The 15,114-nt window shown below is 40.4% G+C and overlaps 1 protein-coding gene across 5 annotated transcripts in view; it reads right to left on the bottom strand.

Moving 5' to 3' along the window:
• The window catches only part of ADAMTS6 (ADAM metallopeptidase with thrombospondin type 1 motif 6), a 333,735-nt gene that overhangs the window by 66,757 nt on the left and 251,864 nt on the right, over positions 1 to 15,114 (bottom strand). For all 5 annotated transcript variants that reach the window (XM_056541263.1, XM_056541253.1, XM_056541289.1 and 2 more), the window contains exons 13-14: positions 9,033 to 9,178; positions 6,946 to 7,009 (exon numbers count right to left, since the gene is read on the bottom strand). In XM_056541263.1, the coding sequence (XP_056397238.1) occupies positions 6,946 to 7,009; positions 9,033 to 9,178 (210 nt within the window). The remainder of the gene's footprint in view (positions 1 to 6,945; positions 7,010 to 9,032; positions 9,179 to 15,114) is intronic.

Genomic DNA, 15,114 nt, shown 5'->3' with positions numbered 1-15,114 from the left:
GCTCTATAACATGATACCTGCAGATTGTACTGTATTATGTATATCATCTGCTCAGCTCCTTCTGCTCTATAACATGATGTCTGCAGATTGTACTGTATTGTATATATCATCTGCTCAGCTCCTCCTGCTCTATAACATGATGCATGCAGATTGTACTGTATTGTATATATATTCTGCTCAGCTCCTTCTCTATAACATGATGTCAGCAGATTGTACTGTATTGTATATATCATCTGCTCAGCTCCTCCTGCTCTATAACATGTCTGCAGATTGTACTGTATTGTATATATCATCTGCTCAGCTCCTCCTGCTCTATAACATGATACCTGCAGATTGTACTGTATTGTATATATCATCTGCACAGCTCCTCGTGCTCTATAACATGATGTCTGCAGATTGTACCATATTGTATATATCATCTGCTCAGCTCCTCCTGCTCTATAACATGATACCTGCAGATTGTACTGTATTGTATATATCATCTGCTCAGCTCCTTCTGCTCTATAACATGATACCTGCAGATTGTATTGTATTATGCATATCATCTGCTCAGCTCCTTCTGCTCTATAACATGATGTCTGCAGATTGTACTGTATTGTAAATATCATCTGCTCAGCTCCTTTTGCTCTATAACATGATACCTGCAGATTGTAATGTACTGTATATATCATCTGCTCAGCTCCTTCTGCTCTATAACATTATGTCTGCAGATTGTACTGTATTGTATTTATCATCTGCTCAGCTCCTTTTGCTGTATAACATGATACCTGCTGATTGTACTGTATTGTATATATCATCTGCTCAGCTTCTTCTGCTCTATAACATGATGTCAGCAGATTGTATTGTATTGTATTGTATATATCATGTGCTCAGCTCATCCTGCTCTATAACCTGATACCTGCAGATTATACTGTATTGTATATATCATCTGCTCAGCTCCTCCTGCTCTATAACATGATGCCTGCAGATTGTACTGTAGTGTATATATCATCTGCTCAGCTTCTCCTGCTCTATAGCATGATACCTGCAGATTGTACTGTATTGTATATATCATCTCCTTAGCTCCTCCTGCTATATAACATGCTGTCTTCAGATTGCACTGTATTGTATATATTATCTGCTTAGCTCCTTTTCCTCTATAACATGATGCCTGCAGATTGTACTGTATTGTATATATCATCTGCTCAGCTCCTCCTGCTCTATAACAAGATACCTGAAGATTATACTGTATTGTATATATCCTCTTCTCAGCTCCTCCTGCTCTATAATATGATACCTGCCGATTGTACTGTATTGTATATATCCCCTGCTCAGCTCATCATGCTCTATAACATCATGCCTGCAGATTGTACTGTATTGTATATATCATCTGCTCAGCTCCTTCTGCTCTATAACATGATACCTGCAGATTATACTGTATTGTGTATATCATCTGCTCAGCTCCTACTGCTCTATAACATGATACTTGCAGATTATATTGTATCATGTATATCATCTGCTCAGCTCCTCCTGCTCTATAAAATGATACCTGCAGATTGTACTGTATTGTATATACCATCTGCTCAGCTCCTCCTGCTCTATAGCATGATGTCTGCAGATTGTACTGTATTGTATATATCATCTCCTCAGCTCCTCCTGCTCTATAACATGATACCTGCAGACTGTACTGTATTGTATATATCATATGCTCAACTCCTTCTACTCTAATATGATGTCTTAAAACAAGAAAAGACAGTTTGTGTCGGCACTGCTAATCACGGACTGACTTCTGTGGCCACTGATGTCACTATTCACGGATCCTTCAATGCGGACGTGCTCCCGGTGCTCATCCGAATCATAGATCCAAAGTCCAAACGAAAGAAGTGAGAAGGCACTCGGGTCTTCCATAAACACTTTTACTGAAGACTGGTCTTACAATGCCTGGCAAACGGGCCGTTTTATGCACCTGCTCTTAATCAATGACCTCTCATCACTGAATTAGCGCCGGTGCGTGAAACGGCCCGTTGGCCAGGTGTTGTAAGACTAGTCTTCAATAAAAGTGTTTGCTGAAGACCCGAGTGCCTCCTCACTTCATTCCTTTGGTCTATAATATGATGCCTGCATTTTTATGGTGACAGGTTCCCTTTAACTGTCCAAAATAAATAAATAAATAATATGATAATATGATTTTTGCACGTTTTTTTCATTATGCATGAAGGGAAAAATTAATTCTGTGCAGAGAAAGAGTTGTGCAGTTGCCCAGAGAATTAGATTGCTTTTATTTTTTAGAGGCCTTTTTGAAAATTAAAGGGGTTGTCCAGCGAAAAACAACTTGTCCCTTATCCAAAGGATAGGGGATAAGTGTCCCAGGGATCGCACCCCACCCACAATCTTCTGCCCAGTGCCCCGACAGCCACACCGTGCGCACCGGTGAGACCAGAATACAGCACTGTAGCACAGGCTCCTTTTAGAGAGCTGGGGGACCGGGCAGGATAGGGTATAAGTAGTTTTTTGCCTGGACTACCCCTTAAAGAAGCAATCTGATTGGTTGCTATGGGCACCCTTTTTTTTGCCTTACAAAAGGTCCAACAGTCAGAAAGCAGAGGTTGTAGCCTGATCTTTAACTTCACAACCCCTTCTAATTCGGCATTAGAGAAGTCTCTAAATGTCTAAATGTCATGTTCATGAAGCCATAATGGCTAGAATAGCCCATTTATGCATTATGGCATTACTTAAAGGTTAGGGGGTAACTGGTAGCAGTCTAACCACCATTACCCCAATGATCAGAATGAAAGGGTGGTTGCGTTAGGGGTGGTGGTGTTTTTTTTTAAATTTCTTTTATTTATTTTTTTTGAGGGGGGGGGGGATTGATGATTGACATAGGCACACCTATTTTTAACTGCAAACATAATTTTCTGGTGCAATTTCAATCAAGAACATATGACCGATATCTAATATTGCAAAAGTGGGCACTGAGTATATAGCTCTGTGCATATCACCCACCCTAACTTGCCTATCGAGGGCTTTAGCCCTAGCCAAATTTATAATTGCACATATTTTAATGAATAAATCCATACACTGAGACAGCGACACATTAAGTACAGCCAGAAGTTTTTTGTTTTTTTTTGGTGCTGGTAAGTATAGCTGAGTGTTCTCAAGGGTAGACAATAGTTCTGCTGCATGGTATGCCAGACCTCAAGCACACAAATAAACATTCAGCAACCTCTAAAGGGTCCGGATATTTTGGGTGGCGCAATCACATAAATCCACTAAACTAAATATGATAAAGGGTAACAATAAATAAGTACAATACTGGTCTTTTCACATAGCCTCAGTGCCAGGGCCTGTCTGTCTTATTTCCTGATCCCAACCATTTAAGTTTATGCATTCTTGAAGACCAGCAAAGATTTAGCCAAAGTCTGTCTGGACTCCTAGCATAATGATTAGAAAAGCAACCTACGGACATAGTATAGTGTGCATGACAAAATACTACAAAAATAGCAACACACTTCTAATAAACTATATATTTTTAACTAAAAAGTCATAAAGGGGTATTTCGGCTTTATATTTCTTATCCCCTATCCAAAGGATAGGGGATAAGACGTATGATTGCAGGGGTCCCGCCGCCGGGGACCCCCGCGATCTTGGTGCAGCCAACTGCATTCTGTGCCGTGCACTGCCTCCTAGACAGGGATGTGATGTCACGGCCATGCCCCCGTGATGTCACGCCACACACCCTCCAATCTTTTGGATAGGGGATAAAGGTAGGGGATAAATGTATAAAGGTACAACACAAATAGAGAAACATAGCCGCACATCCATCATTTGTATTTTGATCTACTTACTTCTCAGCATAATTTTAAAAACTAACAGGTTGTTAGTATACATTTTGATCAAAAAGTACAAGCCCACTTGCCACGTCAAGGCCACTTAGAGTGGGTCCCTAACCTAACACTGGCGTAGTGCCGGGCGGCGAACACTGCCTCCAAGACACCATGCCAAAAGGGGGAACGACCCAGTGGCCAGGCAGCCCCACTGCTGCCAGACCTAGCTCCTGGCTTTGGACCCCACAGACAAAGCATCACCCCACAGACAAAGCATCACAGAAACAATGGCCGCCACAGACACCACACAAGTGTGAACACTTTCCATGTGCTCTCTACTAGAGGGCTGGGAGAATGTAAGGAGGAAACCCTTATGTAGTCTCTTGCTAATTAAAAATGCCTGGGCCAAATGGGTGGAGTGGAATGCTGGCCATGGAAGAAGGGAGAGACTACAAATGTACAACACAAATAGAGAAACATAGATGCACATCCACCATTTGTATTTTTATCTACTTGCTTCTCAGCATAATTTAAAAAACTAGCAGGGTTGTTAGAATACATTTTGATCAAAAAGTACAAGCCCACTCCTCACGTCTCCCCTCTTTCATAGCCAGCACTTTGCTCCACATATTCTGCCCAGGCCTTTTTAATTAGCAGGAGACTGCATAAGGGTTTCCTCCTAGCATTCTCCCAGTCCTCTGTGGTTGCACTGCGGCGGTCATTGTTACTCTGATGCTTTGTCTGTGGGGTGGTGTGGCCTGGAGCCAGGGGCTTGGTCGGGCAGCAGGGGGCTGCCAGGCCACTAGGTCGCTCCCCCTGTGGGCATGGTGTACAGGTGGTGGTGGCCGCCACCCGGCGCTGTGCCAGTGTTGGGTTAGGGACCCACTCTAAATAGGTGGCCTTGACGTGGAGAGTAGGCTTGTGCTTTTTGATCAAAATGTATACTAACAACCTGTTAGTGTTTGAATTTATGCTGAGAAGCAAGTAGATCAAAATACAAATTATGGATGTGCGGCTGTGTTTCTTTTTCTCTTTGTGTTTTACAATAAGATATATAAAGTCGGAATTCCCCTTTAACCCCTTAACGACGCAGGACGTATATTTACGTCCTGCGCCGGCTCCCGCGATATGAAGCGGGATCGCGCCGCGATCCCGCATCATATCGCGTGGGTCCCGGCGCTAATCAACGGCCGGGACCCGCGGCTAATACCACACATCGCCGATCGCGGCGATGTGCGGTATTAACCCTTTAGAAGCGGCGGTCAAAGCTGACCGCCGCTTCTAAAGTGAAACTGAAAGTATCCTGGCTGCTCAGTCGGACTGTTCGGGACCGCTGCGGTGAAATCGCGGCGTCCCGAACAGCTGATCGGCTCTTACCTGCCTCCTCGGTGTCCGATCGACGAATGACTGCTCCGTGCCTGAGATCCAGGCAGGAGCAGTCAAGCGCCGATAATGCTGATCACAGGCGTGTTAATACACGCCTGTGATCAGCATAGGAGATCAGTGTGTGCAGTGTTATAGGTCCCTATGGGACCTATAACACTGCAAAAAAAAAGTAAAAAAAAAGTGTTAATAAAGGTCATTTAACCCCTTCCCTAATAAAAGTTTGAATCACCCCCCTTTTCCCATAAAAAAAATAAAACAGTGTAAAAAAAAATAAAAATAAACATATGTGGTATCGCCGCGTGCGTAAATGTCCGAACTATAAAAATATATCATTAATTAAGCCGTACGGTCAATGGCGTACGCGCAAAAAAATTCCAAAGTCCAAAAAAGCGTATTTTGGTAACTTTTTATAACATTAAAAAATGAATAAAAAGTGATCAAAAAGTCAGATCAAAACAAAAATCATACCAATAAAAACTTCAGATCACGGCGCAAAAAATGAGTCTTCATACCGCCCCGTACGTGGAAAAATAAAAAAGTTATAGGGGTCAGAAGATGACATTTTTAAACATATAAATTTTCCTGCATGTAGTTATGATTTTTTCCAGAAGTGCGACAAAATCAAACCTATATAAGTAGGGTATCATTTTAACCGTATGGACCTACAGAATAATGATAAGGTGTAATTTTTACCGAAATATGCACTGCGTAGAAACGGAAGCCCCCAAAAGTTACAAAATGGCGTTTTTTTTTCCATTTTGTCGCACAATTATTATTTTTTCCGTTTCGCCGTGCATTTTTGGGTAAAATGACTAATGTCACTGCAAAGTAGAATTGGCGACGCAAAAAATAAGCCATAATATGGATTTTTAGGTGGAAAATTGAAAGGGTTATGATTTTTAAAAGGTAAGGAGGAAAAAACGAAAGTGCAAAAACGGAAAAACCCTGAGTCCTTAAGGGGTTAATAGTAGGTATCCCCTCCCACATGTTTCTGGTTTCTCAGTTTGTAGACAGTTGTTTGTTCAATGTTTGCACAGCACCTGATCATTATAGAAAGGCTCAATTATGGGAGGCTTGGAGTCAAGAGCAACCACAAAGAAACCCCCTAGGTGGGTCAGGGATCCCACTAATGTAAATCACACAAACTCGGGGCCTAAGCCCAGGGCACAAATCCCTTTGAAGTGAACCCCCCCAATTAAAGTAAAATATAACTTGTATTATATTATCATATAAAATGATGACAAGTGATTAAAACCACAATTTCACAGTTCCAGATAAATAGTGAAGTCTGGGATCAACCCAGTGATGTCCTGTCTTATGGGTCTGCAGTACCCAAACAAATGGTATCTGTGAAATTGATTAAAATCTGGAAATTTGCCTCCTCTACTAATTTCCAGATTTTAATCAATTTCACAGATACCATTTGTTTGGGTACTGCAGACCCATAAGACAGGACGTCACTGGGTTGATCCCAGACTTCACTATTTATCTGGAACTGTGAAATTGTGGTTTTAATCACTTGTCATCATTTTATATGATAATATAATAAAAGTTATATTTTACTTTAATTGAGGGAGGGGGGGGGGGGTCACTTCAAAGGGATTTGTGCCCTGGGCTTGGGCCCCGGGTTTGTGTGATTTATTTTGGAGTCAAGAGTATACAAACATTGAGACTTAAGGAAATGGTTAAATGCACCTATCAATCCAAGAGTCATCATTACTAACCAATGTAGTAAGAAAGTATTATTGTTACTTACATCAGTGTTACAAGATCGGTAGCGCTTCCTTTCTCCCAGGCAATATTTTCCTCCTCCTGATGGTCTGTAAAAAGGCACTATGCTTTACTTATGTAAGTCAAATATTTTCATCGTGCTGACAGTCACACATAACAACATGGAAGTAACTATGGCTTTTATTTTTTAGTCTATAAACAACAATTTCTAAGTAGCAAAAATCACAATTTGACCTTTCCTTATTGAATCTTTTCATTACCTTTGAGCCCTGGCAGGGATAAAAGGGAAATAGGATCAGGCTAGAAGATACTGCGATAGACAAAACATGTACAGTCTTGACAGTGACCTCATTGCCTCTTGGTGATATCTGCTGTAATACTACTCTAATTCAATAACATCTAGCTTGGCGTATCACACTAAATGTGACAGGGGACCAATACTTATTACTTTAACTGTTCTGGGGGAACACAGTATTATAATGTTACATTACAGAACACCATAGGAGGAGTAAGCAACTGAAAGCAAAGAGAATTAAATGTAACCATCGCATGCCGAAATAATTACCTATCAAAACACCCTATGAACACCCACACTTCCACTATTTAAGGACGTTTAAAGAATGGTAACCAACTAGTGGCATTGAATTAGATGTAAGGAAATAGATTTATCTTGGGGTGTTAAAGGGAACATGACACCACTTTCCTGTTGAATGAACCGTAAGTCATCAGGTGTTCCCCTGTAGCTTCTCCCTGCCCCATCAAACCTTAACTGATAGATATCTCCCTATAGCCAAACAGAGAGAGAAATCTGTTAATCGAGGTGAGGAGAAGCTATCTGTGACCATCCTGATGACTCCTGTCAACACTTATGGCATGGCTTCTTTTTTTAAAAATTAAATTCTTCAAATTTCATTAAAATAATTCTCTTTACTCTGTGTTTTTCCTCTTGGAAAATTATGAATACATTGATAACATGTAAAATCAGCAGCAAATCAGGAACATGTGAACCTAGCCTGAAGAGGTTATCCCACAACAACAACTTATTACCTATACACAACGACAATCACTGAAGATCGGATTGCTGAGAATCCTAACTGATCATGAGAAGGGGAGGCCATTCGCCCCTCTTTAAATGAAGTGGTGGTTGAGTATGTACACCTCTACTCCATTTAAACACTGTGGGATTGCTGAGGATAGCCTGCAATGCTCAGCTATCTCAGGCAATCACACAGAATTGTAATGGCGTGGCAATGTCATACTTAACCACTACTCCATTTAAACAGGGGCTCTTGGGACCCATGTTCTTGTAATTGTTGGAGGTTCCAGTGGTTGGTTCTCCACCTAACAAATACTTGACACCTGTTCTGTTGATAGGAGATTTGGAATAACTTTTACATGTATATCCACTGCAATAATGCACAAGAAAGCATGGTTAATTTTTATGAAAATAATAATAGAAAAATCTGAACAAAGAAAATCTTCATAATATGTTCTCTATGAAAAAGACACCAACATTACCGTATTTTATCTAAATATTGTACTCTGTGAGCATACAAGTAAAAGGTATTCACGGCATCTACTATAATAATTCTAAAAAGACAGATATATTTGTGGTCTTTAGAAGTAAATTAGCTGGCATGAGGAACATTGGACATTGGAACATACTTCAAAGTAATGGGCTAAAATGCTGGCAATCTCCATCTTATCTGAACTTTTGATGGCTTGGGCCAAACTATGCAGAGATCATGGTTCACAACAATTAGCCATATTGGTACAAACGTCATTGGTATCATTGACGCAATTGACCTCAGGTATCAAAACTATCAGGAGAAAAAGTGGAGGTATTACCCAGAGCAGCCAATCAGAGTTCAGATTTCATTTTACAAACTACACTTGAAAACTGAACCCGATAGGTCACTATGGGCAACCAGGCCATTTTGGATACACGCGATACAATGCATACGTTTTTTATTACTCACTTTTTTTTTTACTTTGCGTCTTTAACTTTGGAAGAACAAATAAACGGTACAATTATAAAATGCAAAAAATCTCAACATAAAACAGGATACAAATGTTTCTTTAGGTTGGCTCAGGCTTACTTTAGCTACTTACGCTGGACTGTCACAGTGTCTTATAGATGACGAAACTCCTCCACCACAGGTTCTTGTGCACTCTCCCCATAATGACCATGGACCCCAGTCTCCATCTATACTTTTAGGCCAGGTTCCAAAAGTTACACATTCACCTTGATAACACCACTAGAAATAAATGAGCCAGAGAGGATATGAGAACTAACATAAGAGCAGCATGACAAAAGTTACATTCAGACAATGCGGCTGTCTAAAACGGTCTAATTCTTAGACAGTGTAAACTCACGCTAGACCATCTAAAAAAGCGCCAGATGGCACAGGCTGTTTGAAAAATCTGATGCATTGTTAGAGTGTCTAGTCTAAGTTTAGATCAACTATTAGTAAGCTTAAACTGAATCTCTGGCCAAACTCCCATGAGGCTAAGTTTCCACTTGTTTTTTTTTCTCTGGAAGTTTTTGAAATACTACCACTGGAGTTTTTGAGCCAAAGTCAGAAGTGGATCCATAAGGGAGGAGAAGTGTAAGTCCATCCTTTATATGTCCTATTCCTTTTGAATACACTTCTGGCTTTGGCTCAAAAACTGCAGTGGCAGATATCCAAAAACTGCCAGAAAAAAAAAACAAGTGGAAACTTAGCCTTACTGGAAACACCCCCCTTGGTCAACTTAGTATAAAAAAATCAGCTAAAACAGATTATAAATTCGGTACACAGCGTGTGCTTCTGTTCTTTTGGCACATTTTGGTTAGCGAATTTTCCCCAATCATCCATAACTAACAATAGCATATTTTAAGAGGCCAATAATACTTTGCATACAACATGTTATAGTATTATAAAGGAGTAACATTTCCCACATCTGAATCATTACGGTGATTAAAATATGACCCTTAAATCTTTTTATGAGCTGTAAACGACTGTGAGACATCTAATAGTCATATAATATTCACAAAGGTGTAAAGGATTAATTGAAGGGACAATCTGTACTTGTTAGAAAGGACTTTATACAATATGTTGATTACTGGGAGTCCACAAATACCTTATATCTGTGGGAAAACCTGTCCGTAAGTCTTTAATTTCCCTGCAGCACCACCAAAGGGTAAACTAAGCATTACACAAGGCCCATTGAAATCCATGGCTTATATGTATAATGCAGGACAGGTCCTCCAGAGCAAGAGTCGCTCTTTGTAGCTCCTCTTATAATTGCCAAGAGGTAAGGATCCTGAAAACTAGCTGCTACCATTGCTCCATTCCGATAGGAGCCTTGAGTCCCAGCACTCAGCATTATCTGAAACTTATCCCCTATCCACAGGTTTAAGAATTGTAAATGTTCCCATAATGGACTGTGACAAACCTCTGTACTCTATGTTTCAGTATGAAACCAGAGGCATCAGGAGGTAACAGTAGGACTCTATGAACCTCTATGGGCACTGTATTGTGCTTTCATTGTGCTGATCTGTGTTCTAATCTACTAATTCCCTGGCTTTTGAGTAAATAAAATATTTTTACAGCGTCATGCTGACTCCGCATTTTCCAACACCTCTGTATTTTCCAAAGCATTTTCTTTATTTACTTTCTGTTGACTCAGTTTAATTGGATCTGTTGCAGTCCGTCACCACTTTGTTTACAGAAAACTTCTCTTTAGCAAGTAAGGGCCTTTTCACACCTACACATTTAGGGTATTTAAAAATAATAGATACATAAAAAAACATATGAGGGCTTTAAAGAGAGTTTTTGGTGGTTGTTTAATTGAGAATGCTTTTTATTTAGTGTGTTTTTATTCTGTTTTTAGTGTTGCTGTGGTCCTAAAGAGGGTGCTTATATTTAATGGAGTTTTTGACGCTAGAAATTAGTAGAAGATAAAAGAAAGAGAGAAAAATTACTTTAAACAAATACTTTTTTTCTATCTATTAAGGATCTAGTAGACGGTACATAGCTTTATTTGTAATCAGGGACACATTAATGTTTTTGTGCATCTTGTATTCGAATATTAAAATACAATAGAATCTGACTGCCGTTAATATGTCTATCACTTGTTGGCACACCAATGATGCCTCAAATATACCCAGACAAGATAGAGATTTAGTTAAACATTCAGTTTCACATATTCGGATACGTCTTGTTCACTGCTGGTTGCATGAAAGACTCTTTGTAATTCAGCTCACTGCCAAAACGAATAACAGCCGCTTGGGTGTTCTAAAAGTTTTTTGTGGTTGCATAATGAATGATGAAACGAAAGAGAGCACTTTTCATGTCTTCCCAACAATCAACCCTGTAGGATAACCCCATCTCCTGAAAAAAAGGGGATGCTTCCAGGAGGCATGAGACTGCTACAGAGAGACCGAATGGTCTCACCAGGTCATATACAGTAGCACGACATCCATGCAATTGGTTATGTGTGAATAAAATTACGTCAGCCTAGAATGCACAGTGAAGAAATGGAGAGGAAACAAGCGGAGATCGAGGGTGAGAGCCGGTCAATGGGATCATGGCCAGATTCCCAGATGAGGCAGCTAAAAGATGGAAGGAAGAGAAAAGCCGCCATTCATAAAACACAGAACAAAGTAAGTATAGCAGCAAAATACTTAGTAAGGATTCACGGGAGGGAAAGACCTGAGGAAATTTCTGAAGAATCGAAACATGGACAATATGGAAATGTGGCTTCCACCTTTTCTACATTTGCAGTAATAAGGACTTGATCAGTATATATTGCAATATTACCAAAACAGGCTCATTTAAACATTTCCTTTAAAGGGGTACTCCGGTGAAAAACAAATTTTTTTTACATCAACTGCTGCTAGAAAGTTAAACAGATATGTAAATGACTTCTATTTAAAAATCTTAATCCTTCCAGTATTTATCAGCTGCTGTATGCTCCAGAGGAAGTTCTTTGGTTTTTATATTTATTTTCTGCCTGACCACAGTGCTCTCTGCTGACACCTCTGTCCATATCAGGAACTGTCCTTAGCAGGATATGTTTGCTATGGGGATTTGCTTCTGCTCTGGACAGTTCCTGACATGGACAGAGATGTCTGCAGAGAGCACTGTGGTCAGACAGAAAATAAATGAAAAAGAAAAGAACTTCCTGTGGAGCATATAGCAGCTGATAAGTACTGAAAAGGATATGATTTTAAATAGAATCAGGAGTACCCCTTTAATTCATATGATCCTTAGCACAGAGGAAGGCAGTAAACTATAACAATTGCTTACGTCTATCATAAAAATCCTGGATACTATTAGACAAGCAGGTTCTACCATTACATCTCCATGCGTCTGTTACAGATGAACTATGACATTACACAAGTTTTGTGAATCTTCAGTGGAAATGCCTCCAATATTATCCAGCCTATGAATGGCCCATCAGTCAGAGGTCCATGTCAACAGAAATCAAGTGCCATCAAAAAGTTGTGGCCCTCTGTAACTTGGTGATAGTATACTAAACTTCCAATCAAGAAAAGGCAGGAGTCTAGCACCGCTAATACTGCTGATAGAGAACGTCCTCCCATGCATATAGTATACAGCAGAAGTACCTGTTCGTTCAATGACTCAAAGCTATGGAGGTGCTCTCATCCCATGAAAAAGTAAACTGGAAATAGTGTATGGTATCAGAGGTAAATGGATAACGCACTCACTGCTGGCTCTGTAGAAAACTTTAATCTTTATTCAGCATAAAAAAATCCAACGATACAGGTACACAGGGAGATGGAGGTGGAACAGGTGAGGCTGGGGGCGTTCACAGGGGCGGCAACAAATTTCACGCACAACGGCGCTTCATCTGGCCCGTACGAGCACAATCCGCAAAAAGAATAGACATCTATAACTTCCTTTATGTGAACACAGCAGAGGAATTACCAGTAGTGTTAAAGGGGTATTCTATTTTTATTTGACTATGCTACAGGGGCTGAAATGTTAGTGTACTTCACAACATAGTGTCTGTACCTGCGTGTGATGGGGTCTCACAATTTTTTGTGTCCCGGTGTTTATAATGAGTGTTGTCTCAGATTTTCCCAGATTGCAGTGCGGCCTGAGACATTACATCACTAGTCAGGTGTTCAAAGGGAGCCTGTCTGCTTCAGCGGTGACATCACTAAGCTCCGCCCATGCTCCAAGCCGGCTCAGAGCTGGAGATACTGGAGAAGATTACCGGAGAACGACGGAACGGGACAAGGTAAGTACCATTGTCATCAGTGTCACCTGCACTACCTGTCTGTACCGACAGGTTAATGCTGATGACACTGACAATGACAGATTTCCTTTAACCCCTTAACGACGAGCGACGTAAATGTACGTCCTGGTGATGCGGTACTTAACGCACCAGGACGTACATTTACGTCCTAAGCATAACCGCGGGTATTGGAGCGATGCCCGGATCATGCGCGGCAGGTCCCGGCTGTTGATCGCAGCCAGGGACCCGTCGGTAATGGCGGACATCCGCGATCCCGCGGATGTCCGCCATTAACCCCTCAGATGCCGTGATCAATACCAATCACGGCATCTGCAGCATCGCGGTCACTTAATTGGATCACCGGATCGCCCGTAGCGCTGCCGCAGCGATCCAATCATCCAGCACAGCAGCCGGAGGTCCCCTCACCTGCCTCCTCTGTCTTCTGGGAGTCTTCTGCTCTGATCTGCCTTCCCGCAGACCAGAGCAGAAGATGACCGATAACCCTGATCAGTGCTATGTCCTATACATAGCACAGAACCGGATTAGCAATCGAGTGATTGCTTTAAATAGTCCCCTATGGGGACAATTAAAATGTAAAAATAAAAGTAAAAAAAGTAAAAAAATTAAGTTAAAAAAAAATGTGAAAAACCCCTCCCCCAATAAAAACGTAAATTGCCCCATTTTCCCTATTTCACCCCCAAAAAGTGTTAAAAAAATATTTTATATACATATTTGGTATGGCCGCGTGCGTAAATATCTGAACTATTACAATAAAATGTTAATGATACCGTACGGTGAACGGCGTGAACGTAAAAAAAAGAAGTCCAAAATAGCTGCTTTTTTATAACATTTTATTCCAAAAAAAACTTATAAAAAATGTATTAAAAGTTTTATATAAGCAAATATGGTATCAATAAAAAGTACAGATCACGGCGCAAAAAATGAGCCCTCATACCGCCGCTTATACGGAAAAATGAAAAATGTATAGGTCTTCAAAATAGGGGGATCTTAAACGTACTAATTTGGTTAAAAAGTTTGTGATTTTTTTAAGCAATAGAAAAGTATGTTATCATGGGTATCATTTTAATCGTATTGACCCAAATAATAAAGAACACATGTCATTTTTACCATAAATTGTACGGAGTGAAAACGAAACCTTCCAAAAATAGCAAAATTGCGGTTTTCTTTTTAATTTCCCCACACAAATAGTATTTTTTTGGTTGCGCCATACATTTTATGGTAAAGTGAGTGATGGCATTACAACGGACAACTGGTCGCGCAAAAAACAAGCCCTCATACTAGTCTGTAAATGAAAATATAAAAGAGATGATTTTTTTTAAAGGTGAGGAGGAAAAAATGAAAACGTAAAAATAAAATTTTCTGCGTCCTTAAGGCCCAAATGGGCTGCGTCCTTAAGGGGTTAAGAGAGGGCTCACATGTACTTTGCAAAACCGTAGCTGAATGGCCTCTAGGACAATGTTTCCCAACTAGGGTGCCTCCAACTGTTGCAAAACTACAACTCCCAGCATGCCAGGACAGCCAAAGGCATGCCGTGAGTTATAGTTTTGCAACAGCTGGAGGCACCCTGGATGGGAAACACTACTCTAGGATGACAATATTTGGCACTCATAATTCGCCACCCAAGTCAAGATGTAAGCTTCTGGTGACATGCGCAAACCCGGATTAAAGTGCTCCAAACCTGATAGCAGCTTATATTAGCCTAAACTATAAATGTAGTAGTAACCAAACAAAAGCCGAATACGATTTTTTAGGAAAATTCGTTCCTGGTTCCCCTAATTTACAGAATATTTGAGGGCTAAGGCAATGTTCACACTCGAGTTCTCAATTGTTTGCATCACATATGGAATTAAAGGGGTTTTCTAATCAAAAGTTGTACAGATTTGTAAATTACTTCTATTTAAAAAATCTTAATCCTTCCAGTACG

Source organism: Hyla sarda, chromosome 1 (genome assembly GCF_029499605.1).
Source record: "Hyla sarda isolate aHylSar1 chromosome 1, aHylSar1.hap1, whole genome shotgun sequence".
NCBI lineage: Eukaryota > Metazoa > Chordata > Amphibia > Anura > Hylidae > Hyla > Hyla sarda.
This window is presented reverse-complemented; position numbering and strand designations above follow the sequence as displayed.